The following is a 15,586-nucleotide window of genomic DNA, read 5'->3' on the forward strand; positions in this document are numbered from 1 at the left end:
ATAGAATAATATGCCTAAATTGTTTCTCACGGGCAACTTCTTGTTAAAAATCAATTACTTATTACAAAATGTCAAAAAAATTCAGGCATTATCATAGAATCATAGAATTATAGAATTATAGAATCGTTTAGGTTGGGAAAGACCTTTTAAGATCATCGAGTCCAACCATCAACTTAACACCACCGTGCCCAATAAACCACGTCCTGAAGTGCCACGTCTATGTGTTTTTTGAACACCTCCAGCGATGGTGACACCACCACTTCCCTGGGCAGCCTGTTCCAATGCCAAAAGTGCATCAAAGTGCATGTTTGATTACAATAAAAAACGTGCGTGCTTTAAAGTAGGTATTGCTCCCCTCAACCACCTAGCCAAATGGCCATAAAAATGGCTTTTAATTAAAAAAAAAAAAACAAACCAGAAATATAAGCCCTAAAACCTGGCTTCTGGTATTTGCTCCAGCACAGTCCTTCACATCTGACGTTTGATAAATAACTTAATCACTCTGTGCTTCCATTGAGATATTAAAAATAGGATCCTAAGTCCTTAAGTCCCTGTCGGAGGACATAGCTGTTCACCTCATGCTCTCCTTATAGTGACAGAGAGAGACAGACTTGCCTAATAACAAGCTCACAGCACGGTAAGGTGTCCTCGCAACACCGCGTACCCCTCAGGAGCCCTTCGGGAATAGGAGACGGTGGGGTGCAGTCGTGTAGTAGCCATACCCCTTCCCCCGGGCCCTTCTTATTAGACGGAGAGCGGGCGGCTGGCAGGGTTACCGGCACCTCCTGCCTTAAACCACCGTTCAGGTCGGTTTTGCCGCCGAAGCGGCCTGGCCACGGGCAGAAATCCTGTCAGGAGACGTTTGCTCAGCAGGTTCCCTCACGGCCGCCGCTGAGGCGCTCAACCGCCGCCGCCAACGCGTGCAAGGGGGGCGGGGCCGGGCCCCGGCGAGGGGGCGGGGCCGGGCCCTGAGTGGGGCGGGGCTCAGGTGACTGACGTTCGCTAAACCCGGGGCGGGGTGGGGGAAGGGAGGTGTTGCGTTCCCGGCGTGCGGGGATGACGGAGGCGGAAGTGGTTCGGGGAGGATGTAGCGGCGCTGACAGCGGCTGCGGAGCCGTCGCCGCCGCCGCGATCTCCCCGCCCCTGCAGCCCGCCATGGAGGTAACGGGGCCGCCGGCGAGGCTGAGGGAGAGGGAGCGCGGAGCCGGGTCGGCGGGGGGGGGGGGGGGGGGGGGGGGGGGGGGGTCCGTTATCGGGGGGGGGGGGAGCGGGGCGCGTGACCTTGGGCTGGGGCGGGGGGGAAGCGCGCGCCAGCCTCCCCCCCCACCCCCCCGCCCTCCCCGCGGGTCGCGCGCCGGCAGCGGCCGTTGAGCGGGCGGCTGTCAGCGCGCGGGAGAGGCGGGAAGCGCCGGTCGCCGATCGCCTCAGGCCCCGCCGCTGGGGCTGCTGCCCCCGGGGCCGGTGTGGCGGCCGGGGTAGCCCGAGAACCGCTGCTTCCCCCCCCTCCTCGCCGCCTCCCCGCCTGTGGCGTCCCCCCCCCAGCCCCCTGCGGCGGTGCGAGCTTCAGTGCCGGCTGCTAGAAGGTGGGGATGTCCTCCGGGGGGGGGGGGGGGGGATGTCAGGCGGTACTGACTCAAGAAACGCTCAGATGACATACAGTGAATGTCTTGGGTGGCTACTCTTTAAAAATACCCACGAGTGAACAAGCGTTCCTTTTCCGCTGAGGTGACCTGATGCGTTAACAGCACGCCAACTACGAAACGCCTGCCAACGCAAGCAAACGAAGTCACTGAAGTATACGCATCCCGCGTGGCTTTCATAACCGCCGCAGCAAATCCAGAGGCAACGTCGAAGCGTTTAAAATTCATACATGAAAATAACTCTCCTGGTAGCTTCTGAGCTGCGCGTGTTCTAACGATGCCTCTCTTTGCTGGAGCAATCGCAACTCAGAAAGTGTTTTGGCGTGATTGGGTATGATTAGAGTTGGTGATGTCTAAAAGTTGCACGCTGCTCAGAAAGTTGCTGTTGGTAACGGTCATTACTGCCACAGTTCACGTCAAAGTTTAATATACTGCGTTTATGCATCAGTTAGGCTTTCTCAGAGTATATTTGGCTATTGCAAGAGTAAGGCATAGATAGCAATTAACACACACAGAACATGCTAAACTGTGGCTTGGGAACACCTTAATATAGATAAAGTAGGCTTTAAATTAAAAAAAAATTACCTATCTATCTGTGTATCTCAGTAAAGTATGGAAGCATACCCTGATTTCAGAACGGTGCCGTAGAAACTTGAGAATCCTTGCAGGATTCAGTGTTGTGCTTAGAAGTGTACTTACTATCTGCTGGCTCACAGCTCAGCTGCACCTAATCAATGAAAAGTTTAGTAGTAACTCATCTTCCTCGTTCTTCTAATTCAAATGGGTGAAGCCCTCTACACGAGCTGCTTTCAGTTTTTGTTACCAGAACAGCAAAACTGGATGCATTGTCTTAGATGATACATAGTGCTGCTTCTCTGCATGTTAGCTTAAAGGAGAGTAAAAGTAATGTATAGATTCATCTGACCTTACTGTAGTATGGAGACACATGTGCTATCATTTTCTAAACAGTACATGCAATTTGTTGTACTTAATTATACTGTGTAAGCATACTGCTTGTAGTGACAGTGTTTCACTAATTGCAGTGCTGAAATATTAAGAATGTAAATGTTGACAAAGTTTTGCATACCAAGAAGATCTGAAACTTTAGCTTTGTAGTTTGGGGGTTGTTTTATGCTGTATTTATGTTTATCGGGCACATTATTTTCTAATAAGTTTGCTTTTGCCATCTCAAAAAAACCCAAACTCTAGCCAATGTGATACAGAGAGAGATAACTGTAACTGCCTTTGTCCTTGGTCTGTGCTTGAACTCGTATTTCTAATGATGGCCTTTCTTATTATCTGTATCAGCTGTTCTCTCTACATTGTTAGCGATTCTCCATTCTAATAGTGTTTAGATCCAGTTTGGTTTTTCTTTAGTTTCTATTATAAGGGTTTTTTTTTTTGTCAGAATAAAGAGAGTAGCAAAATAAAAGTGAAGGTATGTTTGTATAAATATATGCGGGCACACACACAAACATGTAGATACATTAAAATACAAATATTTATATATACACCCCTTCACTTTTATACACATACACATATGATGGTATGAAGTAAAAAGCAGGGTAAAGGTCAAAGCTTGGAAATGCTACCCTTAATATATTGGAAGTGCATGTTCCCTTTTCCTTTGCCCCATCTTACTTATGTGTGTTTCTTCATGTTCCCAAGTGTAGGTAAGCATATCTCATATAAACCACTGTGAAGTAAGATAAAGTCTCCCAGATTAGATCTGTGGAACCTTACAGCAGAAGGTATTATGCGTGCATGTTAGAAACAGGGAGCCCAGAATCTGCAGAGCCTTTTTAAATATGTTTGTCAGGCCAGCACTTCTAGCGCTAACCAGTGTGTTCAAAAGAAAAAAAAAAGACAGGGGGGAGGGAGGGTTGTATTTTGTTCAAAAGAGCCCTGGCTTTGCAGAGTCTTTTCAAATATATTTGTTAGGCCAACTTTTTTAGTGACAATCAGTGTGTTTAAGAAAGAAAGAAAGTAAGTTGAGGGGTATATGTGGTTCACAAGTTCCCAAAGTTTGATTTAATTGCTATTCCTCTACAAGTTTTTTTCGTTCATGCCTTTTTTAATGAGTCTTTTAAGAACAAGATAGTGAGTCACGCCTTTATAACCTCTTGTAAATAAAATGATTTTTCAGTAGTCTGTCAACCCTAGATGTCAGTTCAGTAATGGAATCGTAAGATCATACTGGTTTGGAAATCAGGAGTTTTCTATTCTGCTGTTGTACTAATCACGATAGATCTCTATTGAATTTTTTTCCATTCTCCTTCTGACTAGTCCTACTAGTGAGCTCTCACTATATTCAGTTATTCTCAGTGTTTGCAGACTTTCAGTTAGTTCCTTCACTAGTCTTGCGTTAAAAAGTTCAGTTACCACAGATTGTGCATTATTTTGTTGTAGGTTCAAGATGCTGGGCAAGAGATGGTGGCATCTTCTGTCACACCAGGATCGGGCAAATCAAAGGTAATCAGTCCTCACAAATCTGTTTGGATAGCAGTAGTTGAAAGGGTTACAGCTTAGCATGCAAGCTGTGACTAATAGGAAGACATAAAGATAATTTTAAACAGTTTCCTGTCTTCTAGACTGCTTGACAAACTGATTTATTAACACTAGGCTAAGGTGGCTTGGAAAACACAGGGAAAAATAGATCTCGTATTGATATGTTCACTTCCTGTTAGAATATTTGATAAAAGATTAGTAGCATCCAGTTTTGGCAGCAGTCTGTTCGTAATGTACACAGACTTCTTCGCATATGTTACAAGTAAATTTAAACAGTGTCAATGTTAGGTCAACATGCTATATTCAAAGCACTGTTCAAATTGTATTACTGAATCGTAACCCTTCCCAACTCAGTTTTCCTGTCTTAACTGATGCTGCCCAGTTGTGTGCTCTAGAATGATTTCAGAAAAGTACAGAATTAGGAGTAGTTTCTGTTATTGCACCTGAAATAACAGATTTGGATAACAGAATGGCAGTAACTTGGACTGTTATTCTTCTTGCAAATGTGTGGTAAGACAGTTTCTTGCCCTAAAATTTAACTTCTTGGAAGTCAGATGCCAAAATGCTGTTTTCTGTTTACCTCTGGGTCAGAGGAAGCTGGTTTCTCTAATACGTACTCTTTTACAGCTGGACACATTGCCCAAAGAAGATCTCATCAAGTTTGCAAAAAAGCAAGTGATGCTCATACAGAAAGTGAAGTCAAGATGTACAGGTACCTTACTGGAAGGAGAACAATTTTTGCCTTAATGCTTGGCACTATCTGACCTTTCCTAATATCACTGCATATTTTTGCTAGGTAGATTTCAATTCTAGGCAAATATCCTAGATTTTTTTTCTGCAATTTCACTATTTTTTGTGGGAGGATAAGGACTGAAGTCCTTAGAGCAAGGAAGCGAAGAAAAAAAAGCATTGCTTTTGTCAGGTGTTAAATTAATTTTGATCTGGCAGTATGGTGTGATGGAACACTGTAGCTTGTGCAAGAGTTGAAGTGGGATTTGTCATTGTCTGTTCCCCATATTGGTTGCAGGGATGCCTATTGCTTTTCAGGAAGCAGATGGGAGGGGGAATGTCTCTGATAGATTTTTGCATACTTAGTACCGTTGTAGAGTACAATGGCTTCTTTAAAATAGTTAGCCACTTCGTATTTGATCATTTGCTTCCTTAGCAAGAAATTGTAAAATATACCAAACAAAATTTTGTGTTAACCCCCTAAAAGTGTAAATCTGTGCTCTCATGTGCTGTCCCTCTCCTCTCTGCTGTCCCTTTTCCTCCAGTGGCCCACTACTTGGACTGGCGTCACTTTCCCTTGTTTGGAGTTACAGTTAATGCTGACTGCTGGTAGCTCCCCAGCAAAACAATAAGGATAGGGATGGTCTTTACTAGGCTTTTCTTCAGTGGGGTTTTTCATAAGATCTTGTTCTTCTACCTGCTGCCTATTTTTAGAGAACCAGCAGGAACTGAATGTCTTTCCTCTGGCTTAAATTGATCATGAAATAGAAGGTAAGACAACCATCAGAAGAATTTCTATCTGTTGTCCCTCTACCCAAACAAGGAAGCTTTGCTTCCTCAGGAAACCATGCTAAATGTCAGGACTGGAGAAGTAGTACTGAATGTTCTCTTTCCATTAGCCCTTTCTATCACTCAGTAACAAACAAAAATTGATGAAGTAAAAGACATCTCTGATTTGGCTAGGAGTGTTGTTAGGCACTGGATTTACTAGTAATTTGCTACTGTGATGGAGCATCAATTCATGCTGTGAAATTTCTATACTTTTTTAAGAACTAGAGAAAGAGATTGAAGAACTCAGATCTAAAGCAGCTACTGGAGGAGCTGATATTATTCAGGTAGGAACATGTAATGGGTTTCTAATGTATTACATAATTTTAGCTGAAATAAATCTCCAGAAATAATTTGGTAAATAGCTTTAAAACTGTTATTCAAATTTAATGTAATAAATTTTCAGGAATTAAAGACACTTCCTAAATTATCTCTTTTTCTTCCTCCCCCCACATCCTCACTCCAATTCTCAGAAGACACTATCAGTTCTGTGATGAGGAGTACAGAATAGTACCATTTCCTCAGGAAGCCTTTTTCCTTGTGTAGCTGGTGAGACAGGCTTTTGTTTATTTTAGAATGACCACTGCAGAAAGACTTCAGCCATGTAGAAAATTTCTGAGACAGTCATTTGATGAGATCAGAAACACATAATTAAAGTTGCATGTCTCAAGAAATACTTTTAGGAAAGTAACTACAATTTTTTTTAAGTGGCAAGAACATCTGTCTTTCTCAAAGTAAGGGCATATGAAAGTGAAAATTGTAGTGAGGAGGAATTTATCAACTGGAAAATTGTTTTTAATCAATTGGATGGAGATTTCTTTCTACGGAAGGGGAGGGGCCCCCCCCCAACCTGGTGATAAAAATTAGCTGATCAGAAATACAGTTTTGAACAGGACCTATTACTCAGGATCATTGTTTTAGTCTATGTATTCCATAACTGTCATGTTTGGGCTGAAAGTAACTTTTCAAATTAGACTGATCTGTTTAATTGACAAAAAAAGTCATGACCAATATGTGAGTTCCTACAGTGTGCAAAAATTGTTCAGGCTTCCATTGTTAAGAAACCCTTCTTTCAGTGATCTTTCTCCCTTAAAATTAGGCTCTCACAGAAAGACTGGATGTTGTACTTCTGGAAAAAGCTGAAAGTCAGCAGCAGTGTGTGGCTCTGAAAAAAGAAAATATTCAAAGAAAGCAAGAAGCAGAGGTACTGAAATGAGCAATAGAACATTACTAAAATATTTTAGAATTATGTTTATTTTCTAGTTTTGCTTGTTGAGTATTTCACTTTTATTTTAATATTTTTCTTCACTTACCTGGGTTCTGTTTTACCTTAAAAAAATAATCTAAAGGCTTTGTATGTTAAAGCATATTTCTCTGTACCCCCTAATTTATAGTTTTTATACGACTGACAATAAATGTAAAGTTCTTACATGCACCGGCTAGATCCACAGCTGTTCAAAAATAATTCAGTCTGTGCATTAGTAGCCTACGTATGTGATGGCTTCAGTCAGCTCTGTCTTTCCATGGGAAATATGAGGTTTACATTCAGATATTCATAGGAGGGAGCCTGTCAGCCCAGGCATCTATATTATGTCAGTAATCTCAATTATATAAATTATATTATATTTTAATATTATATATTAAAAATAATAAAGTGAAGAGAGAATTGCTTGCAGTTGATGAACACTGTTATTTTCCAGATACTTGAATTTGATGCACTAAAAGTAATTTGGTCTTTAATACATTATCAGAATAGTTGCTAAAGCCAAATTGTATCATAACCATTTTGTGAAATTATGCTGGTAAACATGATTTGAGACTTTGTTTTTCTTTCTCATTCTGCAGACTTCTTTGTACTTTGTAGTGTCTTCTGAAATGAGTTGTCCTAATATAGTTAGATATTTAAAAACTAAGCAATTCTTAAAACTAAGGACTCTGAAATCTTCTAAGTCATTATTGTAAACAGTTTATTTGGAAATTCTGTGTGCTTAATTACCAGTATTTAATAACTTGCATGTTTGTTTAGGCTGCAGTGGCCAAGACGGAAGAATTGCAGAAGCAACTAGAGCAATCGAGTATTGACTCTCTGAAAGAAATAAAAGCTCTGAAGAGTGAATTAGCAAATGCACAATGCAAACACAATGAGGACTTAACAAAGCTGAAAATGGAATTAGAGGAACAAGCGAAGAAACAAATGGGTCTGGTGGAACAGATTGAACGTCATAGCGATAGTCAAAAAGAAGTTAAAAGATTACAAGATGATGTCCAAAGAATGAAATCTACTTATGAGGAGCAAATTTTGTGTCTGAGCAAGCAGTTGGAAGCAGTGAATGAAGACAAAAACAGAGAAGTGACAAATCTGCAAGAAACTATTAAAAGCAACTCTCAGTGTTACCACAATGAAATAAAAAATCTGAATGAAGAGCTTAAAAAATTAAAAACTGCCCATCAGGAAGAGGTGTCAGAGTTGATGCATCAGATAGAAATATCATCTAAAGAAAATGAAGAAAAGCAAAATCAGATAAATCAGTTACAGCACAGTGTGGCAGAGGAGAGCTTAATGAAAAAGAAAAATGCGAAGGATGAAATGTGTGCTCGTACTGACCAGCGTGAATATGACTTGGAGCAACTGAGAGAAGTCTTAAATAAAAATGTAGAAAACAAGATGGATGTTGTAGATATACGAGAAGAACCTTGTGTAAAAGTGAAAATGGAAGAAAAGATTAAGCACCTGGAGCATAGTTTAGAGGAGCTTCAGTCCCAACATAGTATATTAAAAGATGAGTTAACTTACATGAGTAACGTTAAACTAAAACTGGAGGAGGAAATCCATCGCATAAAGGATGAGTACTTCCATGAGCGGGAAGACTTGGACTTTAAGATAAATGAATTGCAGCTTACTAAAGAAGATTACTGTTGTGTAATTGAAAAACTAAAACTGGAGCTTCAAGCAGCAAGACAGCACTGTGAAACCACCGTAAAAGAGCATAAGTTAGAGACTCAAACCCTGAAAGAGCAACATAAGAGAGAAATTTCTGAACTAAATGAAACTTTATTATCTGGTTCTGAAAAAGAAAAGATGGGATTAGTTTTTGAAATGCAGGAACTTAGAGAACAACTTGAAAAGCTAACTCAGGAGAAGGAAGAAGCAGTGTCCAATTACAACAGCCTGAGAGAAACGATGGAAACCCTACAGACTGAGCTAGGAGAATCTGCTGGAAAGATCAGCCAGGAGTTTGAATCAATGAGACAGCAGCAAGCTTCTGATGTCAGTGAACTGCAACAGAAACTCCGAGCTGCTTTCAATGAAAAGGATGTTCTTCTTGAAACTGTGAATCGCCTCCAGGAAGAAACAGAAAAATTGTCATCTAATCAGCTAGAGATAGAAGAACTTAAATGTAAAATTGTTAGTCTTCAGGAGGAGAATAACACAATAACAAGCTCCATCAACCAAAAAGAGATTGCTGTGAAAGAACTGGAAGAGAAGATCATTGCTCTTACTGATCAAAACAAGAGTATTTTAAATGAAGTAAAATGCTTGGGTGAAGAGAGAGAAACCCTTCAGGAAAGGTACAAGCAAGAACAAGGAAAAGTTCAGGAACTTCAGAAAGAAGTAGATGTTGCTAACCACTACAATAGCGACCTGAAGAAAAAGGTGGAGCAATTAATGGAGAAACTGAATGAAGCTTTAACTAGGAAGAGTGAAAATGCTCAAATGCTAGAGCAACTGGAAAACCAGATTGAATCTCTAGTGCGTGAAAGAGAGAACCTTTCATCTGAAGCACATACTCTTTGTGAGGAAAATAGGAAAATCATTCAGGAAAAAGACAAATTAAGTGAAGAGCTGGAAAAGATTACATCTGAAAAAGATGGTTGGCTAGTGTTGAAAGAGCAGTCTGAAAACTTAGAAAAAAAATTACAAATGACGACTGCGGAAAAAGACCATATATCAACATTACTTGAAAGTGAACAAGCACACAGATCCCTTGTAAGAACTCAGCTGTACCACTTAGTTGAGCAAGTGGGGTCCAGCGTTTCAGATTCTAATGAGGAATATGATTCTCTTAACTTGTTACAAATTGCAAATGAATGCCTGGCAAAAATGAAAGAAGAGCAGTGCCTTGCTCTACAGAATGAGGAGAAAGTTCTTCATTTGCAGCGGGAAGTTGAGAGACTAGAGGAAGAAAATGCAGCTCAATATACAGAACATAGATCCCTGATTCAGGATTTTGAAAAAGAAAAGGATCTCTTGAGAGAGGAATTGGAAGGAGTGTTGTCTGAAAAAGAAGCGCTTCAACATGATATCCAGGAGCTGAAGAATGCCAGTGAAAAAACAAGGATTGAAAATCAAGATCTTTTAGCTAATATTGAAGAGATCACTCAAAAACTTGCTTTTTATGAAAGTCAAATACAGGAACAGCAAAAAGGATCAGAAAAACAAGACGACTTAAATTTCATTCTGGAACAAAAGGAAACTGAACTTAGAAATGTGAAAGACGAACTGAGTTCTCTAAAGGTTATATTTTGTTATTGAAGTATACAGACTAAACCTCTAAAGTCTTCAGAATTAAGGTTCAAAAAACACTTTCAATTCTTTTTTTTTTTCCTTGGCCTCAAAGTGAGTTTCCCTTCTAGAAAGCACATGTTTCTGAGTTTCCTAGCACCTCAGAATCCCCTCCCTCCCCCCAGGAAAAAAAAACAAACAAAAACACAAAACCAACCAAACAAAACCAGTCATAGAGCTATTTTGAGAAAAGTTGCTTGTACTTGAACCTCTCTTCCTATTGATATCCCTCAAAGTGATCATTTAACTAGATGGACTAACTGACCTCATAATCTTTCACCTCTAACTTTCTATGATCTCCATCTCAAACAAAACTCCTGCTTGATCTGCATTAGCTACTCCTAACTTCAGGTCCTGGGAATTGATGGTTATGTAAAACTGACAGCTGCAGAATTAATGGTCTCCCATTTTTTGTCCTCGGACAGGATGGAAAGCAGCTGTTAAAAGGTTGGAATGTTTTCCTTTCAACATAAGTATGCTTTTGAGTTACCAAACTGATACGAAATTGCACATAAAGACTTTCTTGGTAGTAAGAATGTAGACACAGTCCAGCTGTAGCTGAAACTTCTGGTGGCTTGTTAGGGGAAAAACAGATATCACAAAGAAACTTTTGTAATACTTATATCTTTGTTTATAATACAGAATTTAATGGAGACATTGACTGAGAAAACTGATGAACAGTCTTCAGTAGCAGAGCTTCAAGAAAAAATTGGTATCTTTCTCACTGTTCTCTTTTATGTAAACAGTTTGGGGGTTTTGGATTGTTAGTTTTTCTTTCTACACGATTGTCCTGTATTTCCTACAGGCCAAGGAAGGTGGGGAAGTAGATACCAGTGCAACTTCCTACAATATTCTTTCCATTAAGGATTTAAAATTATTGTTAGCAATCTTAAGTTGGGTATCATTTGATATTTCTTAAGATGTTTTCTTCCTGTGAACATTTGGCTGTAAACAGTGTAGTGGATTTCATCTTTATTTTTTTAAATACGGGAAATAATCCTGTTAGTAAGAAGGCTGCCAAGGGGGGAGGAAAGCAACACTTGGCCAAAACTACTGTTGCTTCATTGCAGTTATCCCAGCACATTAGAAAGTGAATGGTTCTGAGTTGTTACAACTGTATGTAGAAGTAGATAGGAATATGGCTTTTAATGTTAACTGTAATGGAAGCCTCTAAAAAAGAGAAAGATTGTCCCTAAGTTGTGTGTGCAGCTGGGTGTTCTAGCTTCAAATTAAATTTAAATGCTTAACTGAATTAAACATTTGAACATCTCCCCCTGCTTTATATTTTATTTTGTTTCAAACTCATGCTGGTATTTGTTTTCTAATTGAATTTCATTTAATTTCATTTCTTGGGGGAGAGGGGAGGTGTATTTTTTCACTTTCTTATTTATTTATTTTAGGAAGACTGGAAAAAGAATCTGCAGAAAAAGGAGAGAAGCTAAATAAAATTAAGGTGGTTGCTGTGAAAGCAAAGAAAGAATTAGATGCCAGCAGAAAAGAGGTATCCTGACTGCTTCTTAATATGAAGAACATTCTGTATGTGGGGTTCTGTTTTAATGACACACTCTTCTTTGTAATAAGATGCAGACTCTGAGGGAGGAATTGGAGTTGGTTCGATCAGAAAAAGATCAGTTGTCTGCTTCAATGAAAGATGTCATTCAAGGAGCTGAAAGCTATAAGGTAAGAATAGTACTATATTTACAAAAGACAGTTAACTGTCAGAAAATATTTGCTTTTGAATCCTAGCCTGGATGTATATTGCTATTTACTTGCACAAGTATGTTTGGTAAAAGAAATTACGTCAGTGCAGTTGAGTAACCAAATCAAGAAATGTAAGGTTCTAGTAACAGAACTGTGTGGCTGCTGTCAGAAGAAAATAATGCACTTCCTTTCTACTGGATGGTATTTTTAGACCTTTTAAATCTAGCATCATATGTATCAAACAATGTGTTGCTTAGGCAGAACATAAATCCTTGTGAATTCTTCAAAGTACATTAAATTACGGATCAGTTAGAAAGTCCTGAAGTGATAAAGACATAAACTAACAATTCCCTGGGACCAAGTCCTTTTGGAGCATGTCTCTGGGCACACGAAGCAGAAGCAGGTGACTGGGGATTCACCAGAGTAAATTATGTCCAATTAATCTGATTGCCTGCCATGATAAAATGGTTGGAGTTGTGGATGAGAGGAGAACAGTGGATGTCACTTATCTTGACTTTAGGAAGGTTTTTGATGCTCTCTCACAGTACTCTTGTATCTGCGCTAGGACATTATGATCTAAATGGGTAAACAACTGAATGGGTGCTTAAAAAAAAAATAAAAATGGTTGCATGGTTGGGCTCAGAGAGTAGCAGTTAATAGCTTGTACTAGATGCCAGTAACAAATGGGGTACCAAAGGGGTCTATGCTGGGACCTGTCCTGTTTAACAGTGACCTGGAGAAGGTGATGGAGTACACATTCATCAAGTGCTCAGATTATCCCTAACTGGGAACAGTCAATACACTTGAGGGCTGGACTTCCATTCAGAGAGGCCTAGACAGGCATGAGGAATGGGCTGACAGAAACCTTTTGAAGTTCAGCAAAGACAGATGCAAAGCTCTTCATATGGGAGAGAGGAACTCCTTGATACAAGCTGGGGACCATGTGGCTGCTGAAAAGAATTTCAGGATTTTGGTAGGTAGTGCAGTGAGAATGAGAAAACTGTGTTCTGGTACCAAAGGTGGCCGCAGCATCCTGGGCTGCAAGAACAGGAGTACAGCTAGTAGGTTGAGGGAAATCATTATCTCTCTTTGGTCAGCACTCCCTTGAAGGTGAAGGGTCTATAGCACAAGACTTACGAGGAGCAGCTGAGGAAACTGGGGTTGTTTTGCCTCGAGAAAAGGAGGCTGAGGGGAGACCGTATCGCTCTCTACAACTACCTGAAAGGAGGCTGTAGTGAGGTGGATGTTGTTCTCTTTTCCCAAGTAACAAGTGGTAGGACGAGAGGAAACAGCTTCAAGTTTCACCAGGGGAGGTTTAGGTTGGATATTAGGAAAAATTTCTTCACCAAAAGGGTTGTCAGGCATTGGAACAGGCTGTCCAGGGAAGTGGTCGAGTCCACCATCCCTGGAGGTATTTGAAAGACATGTAGATGTGGTGCTTAGGACACGGTTTAGTGGTGGACTTGGCAGTGTTAGATTTACAGTGGGACTCAATGATCTTAAGGGTCTTTTCCAACCTAAATGATTCCGTGACATCATTGAGAGTATTGCAACCAGTCTTGTCCCTTCCCCTCCCCCCAAATACAAGAAAGACATTGATAACCTGAAGTGATTTCAGTTGAGGGCGACCAGGATAGTCAAGGGACTTGAATAAGTGATGTACAAGGCTGAGAAATTGCTCAGCCTGGAGAAGACTTCAAAGGGACCTAATAGCAGCCTTCCAGTACCTACAAAGACATTATCAGGGAAATACAGTCAGGTTATTAGTAGCGGTGCAAGATAAGAGATAGTAGTCCTAAACTGAAAGGAGAGATTCCAACTGGATACATGGATAAACTTTTTTACCTATGAGAATGGTCGAGCTTTGGAACAGGTTGCCCAGAGGTGTAGTGCCATCTCCATCCTTGGAGGCAGGTCCTTGGAAAGACCTGACTGGAGAAAGCTCTGAGTAACCTGGTCTGATCAGATCTATAACCTGAATTATTCTAGAATTTCATGAACTCAAAAGGGTTTCTCCCAGAGCCTGTAATGGAACAATAGCTTTAATTTCATTCTGATATTTCTGATGTTGCAGTAAGACAACTCATATGCTGAAATATTAGGAAGATAAGTAAGTGTGTGAGGTATAGCATGTGCTTATGCAATGTATATGGTAAAAAATTATGGTTTTGTGTTTGTCTGTGTTAAGAATCTTTTGATGGAATATGATAAGCAAGGAGAACAGCTGGATTCTGAAAAAGGCAGAGCAAATAATCTTGAACGTCAGATAGATGACCTCACAAGACAGCTACAGGTGTCATCCCAGCAGGTTAGTTCTGTATGTGCGTCTGATCTATTGATAATTACAGTAAAAATTATTTTACCTATTGAGTGTAAGTTTTATTCATGTGATTGTTTATTATATATAGTTTCATAACCTAAGTGCATTTTGGATAGTGACTTGAAATTCAGGTGTGGGGGTTTTTTTCAACATCTGATATCTTATCTGGGCCGTGACAAAGGTAAATGTATCTAGAATGTCTGGCTTTTTCAGTAAAAAGGGTCTAATTTGCACCAGGTCAATTCACAGAAAAGAGTAGGTGATCACCTCTGGCTTGATTTGAAGGTACAACTCTGCTGCATGTATTAGATACAAAAACAAAGTAGCAAAGTTGCGCTATTTCTCTGATTTCACACCTATGCTTCTCATGAAGTACAGTAACCTTCAACTGTTACATTTTTTTCTTCTGGTTCTTAGACAGAATGTGGTTTTGTTATTTGATCAACAGTGTTTAAACGTACTGAATTAATTATGGGGTTTTTGCATCTTTCACAAGGATGAGACTCTAGGATGCATTGTAGAGTACTATAGTGGCATTCAGAAGAGTTTAAAATGGCATTAAGCAGCTGTGAGACACACTTTTGCAAAGCTAACTGCAATGGGTTTGGGATTTAGGATTAAAGTCCCAGGCCCTTTTACATAATTACACTGAAGATCCACCTAGGCCACCATTTCCTTATAAACAGAAGCTACCAGTGAATAGCGTAGGAAGAAATGACAAATAGTAGCATATATTCTGCTGATTATGCAGACATTGAATTTTTCAAGTTTGTTATGAAGTATTTTGTAAATAAAAATGCTGTTTAGGTAATTGGCAGCTTCTTTCACTTATACTTTGCTCTTAATCTGCATAATAGAGACTGAGATAAAACATTGAAGATGTCAAAATTAAATCTTTTAAAATCATTGCAAAAATAGCCCAGATACAGGAGGAGTTCTTACTATGTACTGATACAGTCTCACTGAAGGTTTGGTGGTGCTGCAGTTAAATCTTTTCTAGGAATTAATACTATGATCGTTTATTTGTAAATACAGCAGCTGTATTTGACGTGGGGCAATATGTACTCGAACATTGCATATCATTGTCGGAGGAAGGCGATTCTTTCAGAAAGCATAAATGTTGGGGTATTTTTTTCAGATTTCTTGTAATTCTAGCTATCTTACAGAAAGCAGGACAAATGAACTCTGAACAAAATAATCAAATTGTGCTAGTGACTTTAATTTAGCCTATTTCTTAATCTGGTTTAAAACAATTAAGATGAACAAGACTCATCTGTAGTAGTGCTGTTTGTAAGG

At 39.9% G+C, this 15,586-nt stretch overlaps 1 protein-coding gene across 1 annotated transcript in view; it reads left to right on the forward strand.

The window, feature by feature from the left end:
• Positions 1-1,034: 1,034 nt before the first annotated feature.
• The window catches only part of GCC2 (GRIP and coiled-coil domain containing 2), a 32,840-nt gene continuing 18,288 nt past the window's right edge, over positions 1,035-15,586 (forward strand). Inside the window, exons 1-10 of the mRNA XM_069770165.1 lie at positions 1,035-1,161; positions 4,050-4,112; positions 4,776-4,860; positions 5,928-5,992; positions 6,805-6,909; positions 7,732-10,221; positions 10,912-10,981; positions 11,670-11,770; positions 11,851-11,949; positions 14,159-14,278. Coding sequence (XP_069626266.1) covers positions 1,057-1,161; positions 4,050-4,112; positions 4,776-4,860; positions 5,928-5,992; positions 6,805-6,909; positions 7,732-10,221; positions 10,912-10,981; positions 11,670-11,770; positions 11,851-11,949; positions 14,159-14,278 — 3,303 coding nt within the window. The 5' untranslated portion in view covers positions 1,035-1,056. The remainder of the gene's footprint in view (positions 1,162-4,049; positions 4,113-4,775; positions 4,861-5,927; positions 5,993-6,804; positions 6,910-7,731; positions 10,222-10,911; positions 10,982-11,669; positions 11,771-11,850; positions 11,950-14,158; positions 14,279-15,586) is intronic.

This window comes from Haliaeetus albicilla, chromosome 25, assembly GCF_947461875.1.
Source record: "Haliaeetus albicilla chromosome 25, bHalAlb1.1, whole genome shotgun sequence".
Taxonomy (NCBI): Eukaryota; Metazoa; Chordata; class Aves; order Accipitriformes; family Accipitridae; genus Haliaeetus; species Haliaeetus albicilla.